The sequence below is a fragment of the Crocodylus siamensis genome, chromosome 1 (assembly GCF_052110815.1).
Source record: "Crocodylus siamensis isolate JL-2025a chromosome 1, ASM5211081v1, whole genome shotgun sequence".
In the NCBI taxonomy this organism is placed as follows: Eukaryota; Metazoa; Chordata; order Crocodylia; family Crocodylidae; genus Crocodylus; species Crocodylus siamensis.
Genome location: NC_143395.1, coordinates 262,108,337 through 262,131,420, shown reverse-complemented (window position 1 = coordinate 262,131,420; position 23,084 = coordinate 262,108,337). Strand labels below are relative to the sequence as shown.

At 43.4% G+C, this 23,084-nt stretch overlaps 1 protein-coding gene across 1 annotated transcript in view; it reads right to left on the bottom strand.

Annotated features, from left to right (window-relative positions):
• Positions 1 to 13,291: 13,291 nt before the first annotated feature.
• The window catches only part of TMEM47 (transmembrane protein 47), a 30,647-nt gene continuing 20,854 nt past the window's right edge, over positions 13,292 to 23,084 (bottom strand). Inside the window, exon 3 of the mRNA XM_090061787.1 lies at positions 13,292 to 17,431. Within this exon, the coding sequence (XP_089917913.1) occupies positions 17,253 to 17,431 (179 nt within the window). The 3' untranslated portion in view covers positions 13,292 to 17,252. The remainder of the gene's footprint in view (positions 17,432 to 23,084) is intronic.

The following is a 23,084-nucleotide window of genomic DNA, read 5'->3' as shown; positions in this document are numbered from 1 at the left end:
TAAATGTGGCAGAGGACATTTTTTTCTGGGGATCCTCATTGCCATTTGCCCCCATCCTGTGGCATACCCAAAGTAAGGAAAGTAAATGGGAAATTCACCTTCCCTTCCACACACTCCCCTCAGCTCCACGCTGCAGTCCAGTGGTGCCTCTTTATTTGAGTGGGCATGATGCCAGAGCCATTTGGCTGCTTCTTCCCTAATCCCTCCACTTCCAAAACCCCAGGCCCCTCTACCTTCCAGGCCACCAAAAGGGAAAATACATGGTTCTCAGTAGAAAACCAACAATCACCACTGAAGAAGTAAGGAAACGTTTTTGCTTTGGAACATTTTGGATTCTATTTGTAACCAAGAGGGGCTTAACACAGATTTTTCTTCCATCCCAGGTACCTTACAGTCCTCTGCCTTCCATCCTTGCCCCCTACCCCTCATCAACCCCTCCCACTCTCCTTGGGCACATCTACATGGCCAAACCCAAGGCTTTTGAGGCACAGCAAAACAAACCCTGTGCACATGATTTGGTTCTCCATGCTGCATATTTGCAGCACAGAGCCAAATTTTGATACCAGGAAATCCTGCTATCAAAATAAACCATGCTGAAAAGAAAGTGCAGTGCACATGTGCCACCCAGAACCAGAGCCTGGACAGCCAGAGCCACACTGGCTGCTGGCCGAGTTTCACACACCTGGGTCATTGCCACTGCAGCCCTGAGAGGCCCCCAGGACCTGATCAGGCTGGCCCCAGCCTCCCTTACCCCACTTGGGGAAATTTGCCTCATACCAGCGTGCAAGCACAGGGGCATTCCCTAGGGACAACTGGCAGTGGCACAAATGCTGGGGAAATGCATGTGAGCACTCATTTGCAAGTGCCCCTTATACAATCAGTGAAAACCTCTTATTTTCACAAGCACTAGAAACCAGACGGATCCTGTTTCCCAGTGAAAAGGGATCTCCCCTCCCATAGCTAAGTCTATACCAATGTCCCTTGCCAATTGCCTCTGGATCAGAGAATTTAATGAACAAAAAAGCACAGTATCAGTTTTCAAACTTCTGAGCCTATGCCTAGAAAAGAAGTTTAAAGCAAAAGGTCATTAATGTCATGAATCAAAATAAAAGTTATAATTTATAGATGTTCCACAAGAAGTGCCTAAGGGAGCTGGGCATTGGGAGATGGTCCCTCAGAGAGAGTCCCAGCAGTTCCCAAACTGTGGGTTGTGACCCGCAACATCAGTGGATAAGGTCATGGGGGTGGCGGGCTGTGGGTTGGAGCTGATGGGCCATACTGAGAAAATGGGGCCATAAATGGGGTCATGCTGAGGAAAAATGTGGGAAGAACTAAGTTAGACAGCAAGAGAGATAGACGGTCTCCAGACATTGTGCAGAGAGCTCCACAAATTAAAGTGTGTTGTTAGTCTCATTCATATATGCCTGCATTTATTGAACTCAGGGAGAAAATTAAAATTTGTGTGGCTCCAAACAGTGAGATTACCCACAAATCCTTTGCCTACCCCACATAAGAGAATACTGTAAAGGAGAAGGTGGGGAGGGACTTACTCCAGCAGCTGGAGTTCATCTTCTAACCCTCTACCATTCTTGGGAAGTGATCAAAGTGTTTTCAAAGTGTTTTTTTTTGTTTTTCCTCTCTTACTAGAAGTTCCAACTGCTCCATCAAGTTCAGTATCAGGGCAAAATAGTGATTTCCAAATTAATCACCAACTCTAGCTTTCTAGTCAGAGAATGTTTCATAGATTTCATAGACATTAGGGCTGGAAAGGACCTCGGAAGATTGAGTCCAGCCCCCCACCCGAAGGGCAGGAAGTCAGCTGGGGTCATAGGATCCCAGCAAGATAAGCATCCAATTTACTCTTGAAGGTGTTCAATGTAGGTGCTTGAACAACCTTCGATGGCAGGCTGTTCCAGACCTTGGGGGCTCGGAGAGTAAAGAAATTCTTCCTTATGTTCAGCCTGAAACAGTCTCGTGGTAATTTGTGACCATTCGACCTTGTCATCCCTTGGGGCGCTCTGGTGAACAAGTGTTTCCCCAGATACTGGTGGTCACCCCTGATAAACTTATAGATGGCCATCAGATCACCCCTGAGCCTGTGGTTTTCCAGGCTAAAGAGCCCCATGGCTCTCAGCCTGTCATCATAAGGTCTGTTTTCCTGACCTATGATCATGCACGTGGCTCTCCTCTGCACTCTCTCAAGCTTCTCCACATCCTTTTTGAATTGTGGGGCCCAAAACTGGATGCAGTACTCCAGCTGCGGCCTCACCGAGGCTGAGTACAAGGGGAGAATGATGTCCTAGGATTTGTTTGAGAAGTATCTATGCATGCAAGCCAGTGTTTTGGTTGCTTTAATAGCCGCAGCATCGCATTGCAGGCTCATGTTCATTTTGTGATCAGTGATGACCCCCAAGTCTCTTTCTTCCATAGTGCTAGCCAGCGTAGCACTGCCGAGTCTATAAGGGTGCTGCAGGTTTTTCCTCCCAAGGTGGAGAACCTTGCATTTTTCAGTGTTAAACACCATCAGGTTCTCATCTGCACATTTGCTGAGCCTGTCCAGGTCAGCCTGGATCACCTGCCTGTCTTCATGTGTGGAAGCTTTGCCCCAGAGTTTGGTGTCATCAGTGAACTTGGCCAGGCCACTTCTGACTCCAGTGTCCACATCATTAATGAAGATGTTGAACAATACAGGTGCAAGGACAGAGCCTTGGGGGACCCCGCTGGTCACAGGGCACTGTGATGATTGACTTCTGTCAATTACCACCCTCTGGGTCTGACCACGGAGCCTATTTCCCAGCGAGCGGATCGTGAGGGACCCAAGGCCACAGTTGGGCAGTTTCGTCGAGAGGGGACCATGGGATACCAGATTGAAGGCTTTCTTGAAGTCAAGATATATGACATTAATCTCTTCTCCCTTGTCCAGGTGATAGGTCACCTGGTTGTAGAAGGAAATGAGATTGGTCAAGCAAGACCTACCCGCAGTAAACCTGTGCTGGCTATCCCTCAGGATGTGGGCATTGGCCAGTCCATTAAGGATGGCCTCTTTAATAAACTTTTCTAAGATCTTCCCCAGGAAAGAATTCAGGCTCATAGGCCTATAGTTAGCTGGATCCACTTTCCTCCCTTTCTTGAAGATTGGCAACACATTGGTCTTCTTCCAGTCTTCGGGCACTTCACCAGAGCACCAGGAGTTTTCAAAGATCCATGCCAGGGGCTGGGCTATGTTGCTCGCCAGTTCCTGAAATACCCTGGGGTACAGACTGTCAGTGTCAGCTGACTTGAAGGTATCCAGCCTCTCAAGGTGTCCTTCACGAGGTCAGCATTAATGGACGGCAGGAAATCTCCCTCATCTGGACCTCCCTGTCCTGTGGTTGGCATGGGCATCCCATAGGACTGATGAAAGACTGACACAAAGTACCCATTTAATAGGTTGGCTTTTTCCTGGGCATCAGTTGTCAGTTGTCCCATCTGGTTCAGCAGGGGTCCAATGTTGCCCTTGCTTTCCCTCCAGCTCCCCACATATCTGAAAAAGGACTTTTTATTGTCCTTGCTGCTCACAGCTAGTTGGAGTTCAGTTGCAGCCTTGGCTTTCCTGGTTCGCTCCCTGTAGGACCAAAGCAGTGCAGAATATTCCTCCTCATCCTCCATCCTTTGTAGGCCTTTCTTTTTAGTCTCAGGAGGTCTGCTAGATCCCTGGAGAGCCAGGGGGGCTGCTGTGCCCTCTTGCTGCCTTTCCTCTGAGCTGGAATAGAATTAGGTTGTGCATTGAGGGTTGCTCCCTTGAGGAGCAATCACTTTTCTTGAACTCCCCTCCCCCTGGGGTCCTGGTCCCTTAGGGCCTCACTGACAAGCCTCCTGAGCTTGTCAAAGTCAGCTTTCCTGAATTCGAGAACTTCCGTGTTGTTGGCTGACTTACCGGCTTTACGGCGGATGGTGAAGGTGATCAGCTCATGGTCGCTGTCACCCAACTTCCCATGAATCACTAGGTCACCAATCAGGTCATCCAGTACAGGGTTAGGCAGTGCTTTACCTGACTTCTTGAGTCAGGTAGAGGTCATCCATGCACAACAGGAAGCTTTGCAACTGCTTGGATTTTGTTGAGTGATCTTCCCATGAGATGTCTGGGTAATTGAAGTCACTCATGACAACCACGGTCCTGGAGCATGCAGCCTCAGCCAGTTCCCAGGCAAACTCTTGGTCAAGCTCAGGACTTTGGGTGGGAGGTCTGTAGTAGACTCCCACCATTGTGTCCCCTGTGCCGTGTTCCCCACAGATTTTAACCCAGAGGGTCTCCAGTCGTCCATGCTGGCCACCAACATCAGCTTGCAGGGACACGTAGCTTTCCTTAACATTGAGAGCTACATTTCTGTCCCTTTTATCTACTCAATCCCTCCTTTACAGGGTATAGCCATCTATACCCATGGTCGAGTCATGGCTGGAGTCCCACCAGGTCTCTGTTATCCCTATGACATCATAATAATTTGCATTAAGCAGGAGGACAAGTTACTCCTGCTTATTCCCCAAGCTCCTGGCATTTGTGTACAGGCAGGTGTGAACCCTGGGGGGCTCTTGCCTTGCCCACAGATTGTGCCAGGGCTGGGGCAGGTGATAGGTCCCTAAAGTGCCTTGGCCTGCTGGCTTCGCAAGGGTTGCTCAGTGGACCAACAGTGGCGGTAGTCCCCCCGTCCCTCAGCAGGCTTAGTTTAAAGCCCGGTGGAGCAGGTAAGCCAGTATTGCTGAGAAGAGGCCATCTCTTCCCAGCAGCTCGCTGCCTCTCTCACCAAAGAGCGGGCTGTGGTCATGGAAGCCAAAGACTTCCCAATGACACCAGCACTGCAATCTTTGGTTCACTACCTGAATCCTCCTCTCTGTCCTCAGCTCATACCTGAGACTAGGAGGATTGACGAGAACACCACCTGTGCCCCCAGACCCTTTAGACCCTCTCTCAAATCCCTGTAGCATCTCATGACCCATCTGGGAGCACTGTGTCATTGATGTCCACATGAATAAGGAGTATGGGATAGTGGCGTGCAGGCTGCAGGAGCTTAGGGATCTTCTCCGCAATGTCTCGGATGCAGGCCCCCAAGAAGCAGCAGACTTCCCAGGCTAAGGGATCGGGGCAGCAGATTACCTCTCAGTCCCCCTCAGGATGGAGCCTCCCACAACAAATACTTTACATTTTATCTTGGGAAGAGCAGGGATGGTAGCTGCAGTTGAACCTGTGTTGCCTGTGGGAGCTGGCAACCCAGCAGTCTCTGCTGGTGCAGCAAGAGGTACGTACCTTTTGCTAAGCTCTGGCAGGGCAGGGGCCTTGCTGTGGCAGGCTTTAGGGCCCTTGACCACCTTGGTCCATGCCCCTGACTGGACAGAATGGGAGGTCCCGGAGTCCTCCCTTGTGCTGGAGGGACACCATGGTCTACCCTCAGGTTCCCGGGGGAGAAGGGCCTGGTAGTAGGCATCTATCTCCTTCTCACAGTCCCTGATGGTACGCAGTCTCTGGACTGTGGCTTGGAGCTCCTCCAGCTGGTGTGCCAGAGACCCCAGTAGGGAGCAGACCCCACAAGGGGAGGTAGAGCCTGAAAGGGGAGGCCCCAGACCCTGAAAAAGGGACAGGCAGCCCCCACAGCTGAGAGCCAGGGGCTCCATTTATGTGGAGCTTGGAACCATAGGCTCCATCTGGGTGGCCATCTCTGAGGTGCCGGCGGGGGCGCAGACCCTGAGGGGACCCTCAAGGTGCAGTGCGTTCCCATCCATGTCATGCCGCTAGTGGGCTGGCTACAGCTGGGACTGTCTACCCTGGGGGGCTCACAGGCAGGGCCTCGGGCCCTCCTGCACACCCTCCTGCATGAATTCCGCACTAACTCAAGTGCCAGCAGACGAGCGCGTCTGTTTGCATAGCCTGGTCGCATGGCTCCCTGGTGGGGCTGGCCAAAGTAGGGGCCTGGACGGGGCAAGACCTGGCCTGACTCCCACTCAGCCTCCTCCTCCCACTCTCTAGGGATTAACCCCCTCCCACCATGGGCCCTGCTTACCTCTGGCTGTGCTGGAGCTGGGGGGGAGGGGCTCCATGGCTGCTGAGAGGTCTCTGGGAGGCTTCGAGGGAGTGGGGGTGCAGCAAGCTTTCATCCATGCATCTCTTGTCATTCCCAGAGCCTAACTGTGGAATGGTGTTACTAGACTTTTGAATGGTTTCACTCTAAGTCTTTTTGGATCTCAAGCAGAGGACAGAAATATTGCTTCTCTTTCCCACCATAGCACTTGAAGAAAATGTATGTCTTTCCAGTATTGTGTTACCTTCAGTAGAAAACTACACATTCCAATAAGACCACTGGACAGAGACCACATTTATACCACCCTTCCCCTGACACTGTCAGGATGAGAATACAAGCGAAGCAAGGCTGCTCTACTTTCCTGATTTTAAATCTGTATTCACCAGTAGGAGATAGGTTTAATCTACATGCAGAGGCCTGTGAAGCCACTAATGAAGAAGAGAACACAGCATTCTTACTTTGCTAAAAGTTGCAATTTGTGGCCTTGTTTATCTGTGGGTAATTGCGGGGGGAGTTAAACTTTCTCTATTTGCATAGAAGATATGAATAACATCTTTGTTTCCCCTTGTCCTTGCCTGCACTTCCCAATCTGGAAGCAAGTAGGAACCCAGGACTGCGCAAGCTTTAACAGACCCTTCACAGCTTTCAGTCTGCTTTGTCCCTTCTTGGCCAGAAGAGTTTGGCACAGCACCAGAAAGAAAAGGGCTGTTGACTATATATATGAGACGCTAAGAAAGGTGAATAACTTACGGTTAACTTCTCTGCTAACTGAGCAGAGAAACTATGACATCAGGAAGAGGAGAGGATTCAGAGGGATATTTAGAGTAGGAGAGGGAGAAACAAGGCCTGGCAAATAAGGAATGTGATTGCCTCTTTTGGGAACATGAAGCTGCATTAGAGAGAAGGTGACTCCTCTAGGACAGGGGCAGACAAAATATGGTCTGCAGGCTGGATCTGGCCTGTGGGAACCCTAAAAAATTTAGAACATATTTATCTGCTCCTGGCTGCCTGTCAAAGAGGAGAGGAGCCAAGGGCAGTAGGACCCAGGGGGAGCTGGCAGCAGGAGGCCCCACCCACCCCCAGCCATTTCCCTGTTTCCCCATCCGTGCCCTGCTCCAGCACCGCATGGCTCCTGGTTGCTTGGCTGGACTAGGGAGCACAAGGCTGCACTGGTATGGGGCTATGTGCATGTGCACACACAGGAAGGGGCAGAGAGTGTATGTGTATAGGCAGGGGCAGAGTGTATGTGTTCATAGGGTGAGTCCCACATGCACACCCCACCATACAGATGCTCCTACCCCACCTTACACATGCTCCTACATCTGATCTGGGATATGTTGTATCAGTCAAGGTTAAGCAAGGGTTAGCAACATTATGACACTAGAAGTCTCTCCCAAGGTCTATAAGAGGATAACATAAAACCATGCCTAATGGTCCTGTGCTTTCTAGGCATGGTTCTATGTTAGAAGATTCTCTAGTGAAATATCCCAAGTAGCATAATACAGCTATATCATAACTGTGCATTGGTCCTGAAGAAAAAAGGAAAATGAGTGGGCAAACAAAAAGTGAGGTCAAAGGATTTTTTTTTTTTAGTTAGTTATAACACTTTTGCTGAAAAACTGGTTTCTTTTGTGTTTGCTAACATTCAAGAACTCATTTGTCAGTGACAAATGATTTAGTCCAGTTAAGATTCCGAAATTTTTTGTACATAGCTGGTCAGGAAATTTTCAAACTGTTACTCATTGAAAAATGTGGAGTCAATGAAACTGACATTGTATGCAGATTTTATGGAATTAAAACTTTTAAAAAAATGGCTTCAGGTCTGGAGTGGTATTTCTGATCAACACCCCATGTTCCTCCACATCAAACAGCACTTACCTGGTGTGGTGTCCCAGCCCCCTACAGTGGGTTCGGAATTGAGAGTATGGTTGGGGGGTAGAAAGGTAAGAAAGTTTTATTGACTTAACAAAAACACAAATACATACAGATAACGAAACAACAGACAGACGATAATAATTTGCGTTGGCAACTTATTGTTAGTCCCCTCTGATACCCGATGTATGACAAGTGTTTTTTTGGCAAAGCTCAGCTAAGTCAGGCGTCCCTGACCAGCGCTGTCTGAGAGGTACTGGGAAGCACCCTAGTATTCAATCTTTGGGCTCCTTGAGATCCACAGGCCCACTGATCCAGGCTAACAGCTAACTAATCCTTTTCACAGAGCTGTATCTTCCTTCTAAATGATTTCCAGATGTTTAGCCAATTTATAGCTTCTGAACGGTACTGATAACATACAGCCACTCAGATTCTTTTTACTTCAACTGTCCTTAGACTGACCAATAGCAGTATAAGCCTTGCATTCTTCTGATAGGGTTCATTTTAACTACACCACAGGGCCCACCATCACTATTTCTATAAGGCTTTGCTAAATTTACCAGGCCTCATACTACATACAAGGCCTCATTGCATCTTAGACTTTAATTAGGTTCTTAACAACAACACATAGCTTTAATATCTGAACAAATGACAGAAAAACACTTGGTTTAATCTTCACAGAGGCTTCAGCAAGCACTTTTATCACACAAACGTATTTTCAGCTGTCACAGTGTGGATGACCCATCTTGAAATCACTGTTCTGAATATGGCATCAAAAGAATGAGAAAAGGTTGGCATCTTAAAAAGGACCATAGGAAGGGCTCTGTACCAAATCTACTCTCATATTCCCAATGCTTCCCTAGCCTGCCCGGCTCCCTACCCTCTACTATGAAGAGTATCATTGCCTTATGTTCTTAAAACTGTTAGATTTGCCATATGATTGACATTGCCGTTAATGCATCAGCATTTCCCTCCTTGGAGGTCAAAATTTTTGTTAGAGTTATTAACTGAGAAATATAGCTTTCCCCAGGGATATAAAGTGCAAGACATTGTCAAATCTCAGATACCATCACTTTGAAGTTGTTTTTTTGTTTAGTTCTCTTTCAGAAAACAGAGAGGAGAATGGCAGGAATCGCGTACAAGGCAGAGGAGAAAACAAAATTTATATTCTGAATTCCATTATTTTTACAAGTTTGAAATATTCGCTCAGGAAACAATTGTCAAACATGTAGAAATTAGTTTTAAAAAGAGATTAAACATCTGAATTCCTTAAATACCACAAAATTAGTTTTATTTAAAATAAATCTGAAAAGACACTTTCCACTTTCCATTTGGAGCCTGCAGGACTTGCTATGACCAGCATTTACCCAACATACATTAGAATACATGCAATCCTGATTCTAGGTTGCCATTTCTCACTTTAGTGCCTCATACATTTCCAGGGCACTGAATACTTCACTGAATCTCCTATCTAAATAAATGTTCTCTGTTAATCCATTATTTTTCCTCCTTTCCTACCATCTTATCTTCATACTCTCCCAAGTTCTTACATTCCATTAAAGGAAAAACCCCTCCCATAACTTTTTAAATGAAGGAGGGTCAAGATTGTCCAATTCCTCTGCTGCACTAGTGAGCAATAGGCCTACTTTTCCAGTGCCAGAAATGTATCTATCACCAGGTTCAAAACGTTCAGGTATACTTGAATGAGAAGAACACCAAACTTCAGTCCTGGAGCAGTGTCTAACCTCTGCACATCCTGTCTGGCTTTAATTGGCTCCTGAATTGAGGGACTGTTTCACAATTCCCAGTCTGTAGAAGGCAGCTTCTCCAAACTATAGCCTCTATCACCATATCTTTGCTCTTAACAATAAAAACAAATTAGCACCCATCTACAGCAGGGGCTACTATCACTTCACTCTGGAGTATGTCTTTATCACTGGAGGATTGACTTTTTCACTGACTTACAAAGTACCAGGATCCACATTTTCTGATGTGTTTTTGGTGGGAAGCGTTTGGCCAAGTCTTGATAGACTTGGTTCCTTATACTGGAATCCAATTCATTTGCACTTTTGGCAGTTGTTTTTGCATATAGCACACAATTCATTAGCTACAGACCATCGAGGCTAATTTACTCTTTCTGCATGATAGTATTTGCATTTTATGTCCATCGGTACACGTCTTCCCATAAGGACTTGATTGCTTCTTCTGTTCTGTTCACAAAAAAATTGTCCATATTTGGGCCGTGACAGCCAAGAGGATTATTAGAAGGTATGAATGTCAGGTCTTCTTGTACTGCAAGCACATACTTCACTAGATTCAGTTTATCACAAGCTTCCAGACCCAAAATTAATGTCACTTCTCAAGGTTCTACAATGAATGGGAGTTTGCATACTTTATTTTTATACTGAATGCTAGCAATACATTGTCCCTTGCTGGTATATTTGTTCCTCAATAGCCAGTCATTTTGATGTTTTTGAGACTCACTTTTGACCTCAATTTTAATTTTCTATATTCATGATTTGGTAAACTATTAACCTGAGCACCAATGTCCACTTTCAATTAAACTGTTTTTTCTTGCACTTCCACTGGCAAAATCCACTCCCTCTCATTGATTTTGCTTGATTCACCATATCTATAAAAATCCCTCTTTCAGTATAGGCTCAGTTGCGTATGCTTGAGGTTTGTGTTTGGGATCTGCAGCACCTGATAAAATGGTTTCTCGTTACATTTAAAACAGAGCTTTTAAAATGCAGCACAATGTTTGGGGCCATGTTCTCTCACACATTTGCTGCATGGCTGCCTGTGAGCATTCCCTCCCTTACAGGGTTCACGACCAGTGGAAAAGCTTACCTGTGAGGAGACTTTTTCTGGGCACATTCATTTATGCCTACTGCATACCCCCTTGTAGCATATTCGGTTCTACAGCCTTGTCTTTTACGGTTTCTGCTGTCCTGCATATCTGAATAGTCTTTTCTAGGGGCAATTATCTCTTGTACAACATCCTTTCTGGTAATGGAGTATCTACAAGGCCACTTATAATCATCTCTTTAACAGAGTTTCTGTCAAGTTCCCAGAAGCACAGTTCTTACTCAGTCTCTTTAGTTCAATAACATACTTTGTTTTGTTCTTTGCCTTCATGTAAAAAAATCTGTGTCTTTTAAGGGTCTCTCTTTTTTGGTCTTGCAGTACTCCTCAAAGGTGAACAGTATTACATTTAATTGCATATTTTGGCCTTCTTCAAAGGGTAAGTTATAATGAACAGCCAGAGCTTCCTCCCCCCTAATATGCAGGAAGATTCACTAGTCATTTTTCTCTTCTGCCTCTGTGTTTGCTAGGTTCCACTCACACTTTTGACTGAATGCCTCCAGTTTTCTGTGATACTGCTTGGTATCAGAAGGGAAGGTGGAGGTTGCAAAATTTCCATGTCCAACTGTCCAGTTACTACATCTGTTCAGGAAGATCACTTACAGAGAAGCCCTTGGCCTGCCACATGGCTACATTGCTCTACTTGCTTTCAGTTTCTAACTTCATTTTTCAGTTTGCAACTCAAATTCTTCCAAGTTCCATGCAAGTGGCAAATATTTCATTGAGTGATAGTTTTAAAAGAACTCACTCGAAGAAATCCTTCCCTCTTGCATTGTTTCTGGACTATTCAAGTTGTTTCATATTCATCACCTGCTACCATCTTTTTATTGAATCTGGTGATCATACAGGCATACATGAATGACAATAACACTTTACATGACAGACAGGTGTGTAACCTCTATGGAATCTGTTTGGCTCTAAGGCTGGTGTTAAGTTCACTTAGTTACAGTATGCAACAAGGCACTGGTCCCCCTGTTACAACTTGTGCATGCCAGCCAGACAGGAGCCCAGCTAAAGACTTACCCAGGGAACTGAGAGGTGCAGTATGTATGCTGAAGACTTGGTGGCAGATGCACAGATACAGGCTGAGGCTGGAGGAGCCAACATAGATGACATGTGACCATGTGCGGAGGGAGCCTGCTCCCACTGGCCCCAAGGAATTTAGCTGACTGCTCAAAGGGGCTACCAAGCATATCTGATACCCGTGGAGAAGGGAATGCATGGGGAGCCGACAAAGCTGTGCAAGATGTGTGGTGATGCGGAGCTGGAGCTGAGCTGAAGCCAGAAAGGAAGCTGGGGTCGAGATGGAGTCATGGAGAGTAGACCCAGTAAGCATAGAGAGATGGCTAGAGATTGCTTGACTGCAGCAAAATGCACCAGGAGGAACCAGGAAAACAGGAGACAAAGCAAGCACATACCAAAGGTAACAAGAAGCTGACTGACAAGGGAAAACAAAATGAGATGACAGCTGGTGAAGGGACCAGGACTTGTAAACCATTAATTGATCAAGTCAATTACATGAACATGGTGTTGAGACATGGTTCAAAAGACAATGGACCATTACCTGGATAATTCATTTTCTACTGGCAGGGGTGACGCTAACGAGCTAGTCTGAAGAACTGCAAGGATAAATAAGTTGATTTCTACCAGCGGTGGTGACATTAACCAACTAGGCCAGGAAAGTACAAGTGCAAGAATAAATAAAGTTTATTTTTCCAGTGGTGGTGATGGTGATCAGCTGAGCTGGAACAGTGGCAGTACCTGAATAATCAGGCTTCACCAATGATGACAGAGGGGGAACCTCCCTCAGGAATTTGCTGCAAGTAAATTTGAGGCAAAGGATTATCTGGGACAGGTTGGCCAGGAAACCAGATGGAGCACATTTCATTGAGGATTCAAATTTATGAGGTCTGGCTTTAAGACTTAATTCCAATGGAGTATGGCATACAGCAAAATGTAGGGGATGGAGGAGCTCTGTGAAGAAAATCTCTGCCATCTAACTATAATGCTAAGTTGTTGGTAATACTTCACCTCCTTTTTTTTTTTTTTTTTTATTAAAACACCAAGGTGGGGCAGGTGAGAAAAGAGGGGACTTGAGGCAGTAGTGTGGGCAGGTGAGACATCTATCTCTAGAAGCACCCACTTATGAAGTACTACCTCTAAGTTAGGAGAGAGAAATAGATAAGAGGTTTTTAAAAATGAAAAGCCAAACCAACCTTCAGGTTCTGGAAACTGATGTGCTGCATTCCAAATGTTAATAAACTTTGTTAACAAACCGAAGAATTCAGTCATTCAAACATTACAATCTAAAGAGATATAACTCTACTGACTTCATGGGATACGAAATAAGGCAGAACTTGGCCCTTTCTTGCCACATTTTGTGTCCCCTGTAGTAGTTGAGTGCTAGACAATCAGTAGTTAACACAAAGTATGCATCTCATTTTCCCGGACAAAAACAGCAGGATTTTTTCCACTGCTGAAATATTGGACACAGAGCAAAGCAGTACATTTGTTAGTGTATTTTTTATTTTTAGTTACTTTTTCCACATAACTTTATGTAAGCTACAAAAGTTGTGAAATGCAGAAATGGTAATAAAACTGCAAACTTAAAACAGTCTCGATAAGAATCATGTCATTTCTCCCTAACAATGACCATTAAAAATGAACTACATTTTGATGAATTTGTTTAATAAACACACCACACACTTTTAAAAAATAAATAAAGAACAACATTAGGGAAACTAATACCATCAACAGCATGAAGTACTTAGTAATTTGTTCTTGAAGACAGAAATGAGATCTCTAGGCACAGTTTTAGGCATTATAGAGGACACAGAGGCAATAGGTTAGTGTGCACTGTTCTGTACAAAAATACAGTCTGAATAAATTACATTGCTAGCCATAAGATTAGACTTCACTTACCAATCAGTTCATTGCATGTTTAATAATATACAATTACATGCTAATCCATATATATCTTTTTTTTCAAACACATACGTCTCTCTATATTTATGTCTTTAAAATTTACATGTTGAACTTACAAAAGCTAAATGTAGTTGTGCAAGAAATCCAAAAGAGGTGCTAGGTACTTTTCAGCACGGGACGGCATACCTTAAGCTTAAAAAATACAAAGAACTAGCCCTGCTTGCAAGTCTGCTATATATATATATTTATATATATTTGGAAGATAAACAATGGGCTTGTTTTGTGAAAAATTATCCTGCTAGTGAGATAACGCCAAACACAACTGAAGTGGTGATGGCATGATACAAGAATAATATATAAAAATGATAGATCTATTTTATATACACTCCGAAACACAAGAGTGGTTTATTTTGTGGGTAGAAAAATAGTTCAGTTCTACACTGCATTTACTTTTAATTCAGCACTGAAACATATCAGAGTTGCCAATCTTGACTGGGGAGGGGCGGGGGAGAAGCAGCAGTAGCACAAGCTAAATTAAGGTACCTATATCCATTATCTTAAGCACCTAAATATGAAGGACCTGACCTTAAGAGGTGAGCAGATACCATGTATTCCATGAAAGATATAGGTGTAAGAATCTCTGGAAATCTGAGGGCATTTTTACATGTGTTGTGGGATGTGTTGCCGGGTGCATAATTAGCAAGCTGTACTAATTAAAAGTGCCCGTGTGTCACATGTATCAGCATTCCTGCATGTTCCACACTGAAAAAATAGTGGTGGGGCACTTTGAACTAAAACTTGCTGAATGTGTTTTATTTCAAAGAGCAGCACTGCTATTTTTTCAGCATGGAGATGCACAGTGACATTGATCCGCACGTAGCAGCATGTCAAATTCTGTGCTCCAGCTGACTTGATTAATCAACTCTGCTCCAATGCGCTAGATTTCTAGTGAATTGGAGCAGGCTCCGCATATGTGTATAGGAACCCTGAGTGTTTTATGGAAATAGAAACCTGACTTTAGATGGCCAAAATTTTTAGAAAAAAATAAAAATAATTGCCAAATGGTGCTTTTATGTAAGAATTCCATGTTTTTCAATGTACATATGCAATTTATGCTTCTGTGTTTACTCTGCTGTATGTTTTTCTCTCTAGCTCTATAGAGAGATGGGGTTTGTTAAGATTAAGAATGATGATGCTGATCTATCATTTTATACTTTCTCTTCTCACACTAAGCAAAGTGTCAGGTAATTGTCATCACCCAAAGTATCATTCCTCTAGAAAAGAACAGAGAGCTTTTACAATAGGCTTTTTAAAAATTAGGCTAAATCCTGTTGCAACCCATTATCCTCCTCTCATACACATTAAAAGCAGTTACACTGTAGTTTAGAAAGTCACAGTTAACTACACTTAAGGTCTCTGCATGAAGCCAGTTTCAGAAAAGTATAGTTAGAAACATGTTCAAATACCTGCAGAACAAACAGATGTTCTTCTCTTTTTCCTCAAGTCCCCATAGCTTTGTCCTTCATCACATTATGTGAAACCACCATTTTTCTTGGTCATCCTAGTCTAGCTAACACTACTGGTCCAGGGAACAGTGCCTATACTGAACACTCTACTGCAGTATTACACACTTTACTGCAGTAAGGCCCAGAATTCAGAACTACTTCTTGTCTGACAGCAGTGCTTTAATAAACACCATTCTAAAGGCAGAATTGTGGTTATATACCCCTTACAGAAGTGGGATGTGTAAGCTCCTTTCTTAGAACCTCCTTCCTTCCTCTCTGTGAACCAAGGTGTGTCCATTTAGCAGTTTAGATGTGGTCCTAATTTTGCAATCACTTTTTGGAACTAGCTATATAACAGCAATACAGGAGAAGGTTATCTTTCCCCCAAAAGGACCAACTAGGTTATATTTTAAATCTCCCCATTAACAACAATAATTCTTTCTGAACTTGTATATTATAACTGTATCAGGTGCATAAAAATATGCTTACCATTAATTGAAAGGACCCAAATAAGTAATTTTTAAACAAAAATAAAAGTTATTCAGGGAAAGTGAATTTAAAAGTTCTCCCAATTTAATTTGTCTCTCATTTCATTTGGAATGTCTATATGTTTTATGTGGGGAACCATCTTTAGAAGCATTTTTTTTGCCATTTTATTATAAACTCAAAAGGGGAAAAACAAATGTAACTTATACAGCTGATATACCATACTGATAACAGTTCTTCTTGTGCATGACTTGGTCTCAACTACATTTTTGTTGACTGAAGACACTCGTGAGTTTAATGGATTTTTTAAAACGGCAATTCTGTTTAAAACTTTGTTTTAAATCAACATTAAAAAATGTAATAATTACCAAATTATGACATCATCAGCTAATCATTTCATTCCGTTCTAACTTAACTTTATATGAACTTTTACACATTTTCCATCAAAACCGAGCTTCAGTAAGGACATACAGAGAGAACAGAGCATTTGACATTATATTTATTTTGTAATACCAACCCAAACTAGAGATACTAGTCCAATACTCTGGAGAATGTGCATAAAGTTAGTGCTTTAACCACTGCACCATAGCTAATATTACTTTTAGATGTAATACATGTGTCTCTCTCTATGTGAGGATTCATTACCTATATGTTTTTTATATATTTATTTATACTAACAAATACTTTCTATAAAAATACTTACTTGGACTCATTATGCATTTTTTACTGCAATGTCTGAAATTAAAATGATATTTAGAACAAACTTAGCTTCTGCATGCATTTTATATGCCTCAAGGAAACGAGGCCCTCTTTTACCTTCGTTTAGCCCCTCCCTTCCTCCCTCCACAATGCTCAGAGCTGAGACAACTTCCAGCCACATAATTAGAAACACGTGTTTTTAGGTTCTGACTTCCTTCAGTGATGTGCCACCCATGGTGGGAAAATATGGATCACCAAAGCAGAAACTTCTCCTTTTTTCCAGAGACTTCTGAATGTAGATATTAGGAAAGTCACTATCCAGTTCCACTCACAGTCTCTAACATACATCCACTTGCAACTGATTCCCCAAGAGATTTTTCAAATACGTGACCAGAGGCTAGTTCATTGTATAAAATGGTACTGCCTGCTCAAAACAACCTTTGAATCTTCCATGATATAAGAAAACTTCTAAATGGAGCTCATGCCAGCTGCTCCCCTGCAGGCAATGGCAGATATGGGCATTTTCATTCCAACTACTTTTCTCATAACGATTTGTCACGTAGATCCTTTGCTTGTTGTCAAGAAAAATGAAGTTAATGTATCAACAGCTTGCAGCATTTGTCTATGCAAGATCAGCCGTTTTTAATCTGCCGTTTTATATCTGTTCTCTTGAATGTAAAAGCTGGTTACAGCGTTCACAGCCAAAAGGCAAAGGCTACTTTATCCACAGAGCAAACTATCTGGCGCTCCACAAGTGTTCTAAAAAAACTGAGTTAGAAAAGATGGAGTAATCCTTTTTGTTATTTTTTCTTTCTTTTTTCCTCCTTCTGTTTTGTTAAAGTAAACAGTTCTAGTAGTAGTCTTCGTAGTTCTTAGGGTTCAGGCAATAAAGGATGGCACCCCCAAATGAAAATATAGTTGCACCCCAAGCCAGGCCATAGCCCCAGTTGAACTCATGGTATATTTTCAAGCTGACTGTCTCGATGAACTTGATTGGATAAAGGACTAGGCTGCACACCTGAAGAACAACTGAAAGAAAAATTAGCCAAAGGTAAGAAAAGAATGAGTTTTTGCTCTATTACATAAAACAAGGCAAACATTCCAATATCAAATTTCACATTTGCTGCAATTTTTTATTTATAGGTATTGCAATATTTGAATAGAAACAATATGTAAGCTCTGTCTGCTATCTATAGAGAGTATAGCAGTTGCGATACATTCTGCTGCACATGAACAAACGTTACTTCTACTCTATACGGAAGTGAGACACTCTAGATCACCAGATAATGAATACAACTAATCTCTTCCTATTTTTTGTTCTCCTTTTTTTTAGTCTGAAGTTGGAATTCTTTCTGATACCAAAACTAAAATGACTAATCTTATAGGTATTATAAATGTGTCATAAGGGAAAGAAAGAATAAAGAAACAAGAACATCACTCACAATCAAACAAACCATTTATTTTAGATGAGTAGTAATTCATAATAATAGGTGTTATTTATTAATGTCTAATGGAATTCTTAAGGCATTATGAATTACATGCATTTTATCACCTATTGTAATTAGAATTAATCATATAATTACACAGAGCACCAGAGGAATTCATGAAGTTTAGTTAACCACTAGTGAAGTACAACTCAAGGGTGGGTGGAGTAGAATATCCTGCCCTGGCTGAAAACTAATGAAACAGAATAAATTCACAGCAGCAAAAAGCCCAGAAAACCTTTCTTTGTATGATGATGATGACATTTCCCTGAGAGAGAGAGATTGAGAGGAGATTTTATGCAGCCTGATGTATGTATACTCTAAACACATTTGCAACAGAATTTAATAAACCTGGTAAATACAGCATTATATGTCAACTACCAATACAATGAATGTGCACTGTGAATGGAGGGAAAACCCACGCTCATAAGGATCTGTTCTCCCTTAAACACAGGCACACAACTGCCATTAATTTAACTGGAATAAACAGTTACTGAATTCAATACGAAGATAACTGGATGAAATGTAATGGCTTGTGACATACAGGAGGCCAAGCAAGATGATATAATGATCCCTTAGGCCTTGGGCTTCATGGACTACATATACACAATATGTGATCATCAGGCAGCACAGGAAAATAAATTCCAGCCTTTTTGCAGCCCACATACATAGCATGAACCTTTCCCAAAGGTCCTTCTTGGCCTTAAAACTCAAATATTAAAGCATGTGATTAACTCTGCAGACACAAACAGTCCCTTGAGTTCAATGGGTTGTTCACATCCAAAGCACATATTTAAATATAGGCAGGATAGGTGTGTCCACCACTGGAAGTGCACTACCACATAGATTTTAACCAAACAGGAAGTCACTTTTTAAAAAGCAAAAAAGCTATTAGTTTTTTTAAATGTCCAGGGCCAAACTCATAATTATATTAAAAGAACTCTGAATTATAGAATTCTCTTTGAAATTACATGAGAAATTATAGCAAAATAAAATATTAAGGTTACTATCATACTGCTTACACATTTATGGTACACACAAATTTTCACTTGCCTTTTTATTTTACTTTACAATCTACTAAGGATTAAATACTAATGAAAGATGCCAGTTTGCCATTTTAGTTAAAGAATAAGCCCTTTAATTAACTGCTATTCCAAACGTAAAGTGCAAGATTTTCAGTACTGCAGTCCTAGTACTGTGAAACAAACTTATTGTAAGATGGGTTTTCACTTGCATTCAATCTTTGGCTTTCCACTGAAGGCTGCCAATGTGGATAGCAGTTTTTATGAAAAAGACATGTCTGTTGTCAGTTGTTCTGAGCTGTTCCGAAATCAGAGGAACTTTGCACAGATAACAGTGTAGATTCAAGAGACAAATTAGATCACTGGTCTAAAGCAGTGATCTAGAAATAAATGGAACACAGTACTTCTTAAACCAAGAAGATTCTCAGCAAGAAGTTACTCCAGCTCAGTTACAACCATACTTTCACACCAGTTCAACTGAAGTCAATAGTAGTATATAGTGTGAACTGTGTTGTCACAATAGCCCAAGCTTTGCATGGAATTAAAAATATTTTTCATGTTTTATGTTTTCTATTCTTGGACTTCATTCACATCCTTGTTTATTTTAAACTGATGTAACTCCAGGTAATTGTGAGAACAGAAAACCAAGCTCTGTAGCTATTATTTAAAAACAATAACAATAAAAAGGATAAATCCAAAGAGTACTGAGCACCCAGCAGCTCCCCAGACAGACTTTGGCTGTCACTACTTGTGTTTTCAAGTGATTGTTTTCAAATCACACATTCCTGATGTAGACCAGGAGTATCAAACTCATTCAGCCCATGGGCCAGACAAGGACCATGGGGTCAGACTGACCCCCATATGCAGCACACATCCTAAACTGCCTCTGTACACTGCATACAGCATGCATGCCAGCTCCACGTGCTACATGCAGTGGCCACCAACCCTGGCACACAGAGTTGGTTCATTGTGGTTAGGAACAGACATTCAAAAAGCCTGAGCCTAGATCTTTGCAGGTTAGTCTAACCTGGCTAGGCTGAACTGGTTGTAACCACACAGAGATCCCCTTGGACTGAGGAAATGCAGGCACATGCCTACAGTGGCTCAGGCTAGAAGCCAGGGGTGCTAGAACAGCCCTCCCTTCCCCTCCATAATGCTGAGCTGAGTGGGGCATGGCCAGGCCCCACAAGATGCTCTGATTAGGGAGGGGTTCCCCCCACCACCTGGATGGGGCCAGCAGGCAATTGATAACAGAGCACTGAGTTAGACAGCAGAGAGTTACACAGGGAGTTGTTAGCATTTAGCACCCCATTAACAAAGCAAAAGGATCTATCATTAGTTCAAGCTCTTCTTAAACAACTTTTTCCAAGGAAGGAAGGGCGGGACATTACCAGCTACCTGTTGATTAGCCCCCAGAAGCTCTAAGCAAACACTGTCCTATCTGCCTTTGCCTTGTCTGCCTTGCACGGCATACCACATGCTGGCTATGGTCTGTGCTGTGGGAGAAGAGAGGGGAAAATCCCTGATTGAGCAGGGTGGGTGGGGAGCAAGGGGAAGAGCCAGGCAGACACTGCTGTGCCTGCAGCCTCTGCCAGAGCTCCAGCCAGGGAGTAGAGGGGCAGGGCCAGCCCTGCTCCGGAGCAGAGATCCCTGTCCTGGTCTGCAAAACATCTGGGATGCTGGGGGACTCTGGTTTAGCTTAAACCATGAAGAAATCTGGGACAGACATTGCATAAACCAGTTTTACTCAAATCAGTTAAGTCTGATCCTGCATTCAGCCAGATTCATCTCAAACTGGTTTCAGCTATTTTCAAACTGGTTTATGCGCATTGAACATCTGTTCTGCTACAGGGTTAAACCAGTTTCTGATCAAACTTAAATCAGTTTGTGTGTATTGTCTGTCTCTAGCCCCTATGTGGTGCATGTGGTATTGAGGGTTGGTCCATGGGCCTGACCCCAACCAGCCCCAGATCCAGCATGCAAGGCTAGTCTGGCGCAGGCACTGCATGCAACATGCACCTCGGGCTAGCTTGTATGCCACATGCAGCACCTGGGGCTGGCTTGTGCCACATGGGTGTACAGGGTGTACTGGGTGTTCAGGGGTGGAGCCAGTGTGCGTGCTACACGCGGCATGCACAGAATGCCTGCTGCACATGGGGTTGGGGCTGCCCCCCTGTCCAGTGTCCCTCACACAACCCAACAAATGCAGCCTCTCCCTGGGCCCTACCCGGCACCAGGGCTTCTGGTATGCTGTAATAGTCACCTGCTCCCTCTACCCAGTGCTCACTCCGGCACACTGAGCCTGCCCCTCCCTGGGTGCCTTCTCACTCATGGAGCAAATCAGGGCAGTCTCCCCCTGGTCTGTATCCCACTCCCCTCCTGTGCTCATCCATGCCATGCAGGGGCTTGCAGGAGGTTCTTCCCAGGCTCAGAGTGTCTTGACAGGCAGCTCCTCTTTTGTGCCTACCCCGGCAGGGCTCCAAAGGGGAACAAGAGGAAGAAAAGATACCGTGTCTCTCTCTGGTGCAGCCTCCAGCTACCACTTCTGCAGACGTCCGATAGGGGCTTTCTGAGGGCCGGCCGTGGTGATGTGGTTTTTTTCCTGGCCTCCAGCCTCTCTCTCTTCTCCTCTCTCTTCCTTTTATTCTCCCTCCAGAGAAAAACTGCTCCCCATTTTTAAACAAGTCCTCTCAGCCACTTCCACGATAGGACTCTTCCCAGGCTTTTGCTAATGTTCCCTTCATGCAAAACCCCTGCTGGGGTTACATCACCCCGCCCACTTCAAAGAGGGCTGCCTCCAAAGCAGCTTCACTCGCCCTTAGGGCAAATGATATTCCTACAAACCCAATCTCTCCTCACACTTTGTCCCTCTGCAGGGCAGCCCTGCAGGTGAGTACAATTTTAATGCTGCTACACTCAGCATTTTGTCTTCTAGCAATGCAACTGCAGGAAGGGCAGGAGAGTAAATTTTGACCAAGGACAATAGGATAAGTTCATACTCTTAGGGTAAGGATATTTTCATGCTGATTGAGAGCATTATTATTCAGAAAAAAAAACCATGTAGGCATGCCTGTAGCTTCTGAATCCCTGCCTAAGTCCTAGCAAAATCAATGAATCGTTCCAAAGAAAGATGGACTTAAAAACATGCTTTAGCACTTTCCTGAACTGAGGCCTCAGGACTTCCATGCTGAGTCATCAGGAGGTACTTTTATCAAGTCGCTTCTGAAATGCTAACACACAAATTCAGTACACTACAGAGAAATCAATGCATCAAATTCACAAAGAAAAAGAGGCAGACGGATCCTTTTGGAATAGAAACCTGCAGTTAAAGAGGCTATGTACCAACTGCCTTTTTAAAAATATTAGTTATCACTATTGCTATTAATGGCCTAGCTGCACCACTGACAGAAACAACAGAAGTGCAAGTGTAGATTAGCTTTTGACTTCAAACAACTATATCAATTCTGTACTGCATTCTATTTAATTCTGCAGCTGTTTTACACCCATATACCCATTACACCTACATGCCCCTCACTGTTGTTATTAACCGTGAAGCTATGTGGATGAGTGGCGGCAGCTGGAAAAGTTAAGGTAAAAAAACCTGAAGCGTAAGCCAGTAGCACAAGTAGGGTAGAATGACAGGGGCAACTGCCCTGGGTACCAACTGGGGTGTCGGTAAAACAGCTTTTGCCATGGCCCTAGAACTGTGATCATGACAGCAGCAGCACCCAGAAATTGCTGTTGCCACTCGTGTGGCAGTCACCCTGAGCACCCTGCCACATTCTTATACTGCTGGTGTAAGCAGTAAGCAAGTCCAGAGGTGACTGGGCACATTGAAACCAAGTGCATATTACTACAGAAAAATCCCTTGCAGCTGAATTTAGCAAAGGCTCAGTTTTATGTGGCCTTATTTATAGGACTAAATATGCTGCAGTTCTGGAACCACCAGTTCTTTCAGTAGCCAAACAAAAGACAGCTTTTTAAAAGAAATTCTAACTACTAAAATAGGCTAATCTCATGTTACAAACTCCAATATTCACTCCAAGTCCATCCCACAGTGCAGGGCTCATTTTCATGAAGAATGCTACTGCACTTACAAGTCTTTAAAACAGGATGTATCTATTTAGTTCAAGGTGCTCTGAACAGTACCTTAAAAAAAAATTCAAGGCATGGTCT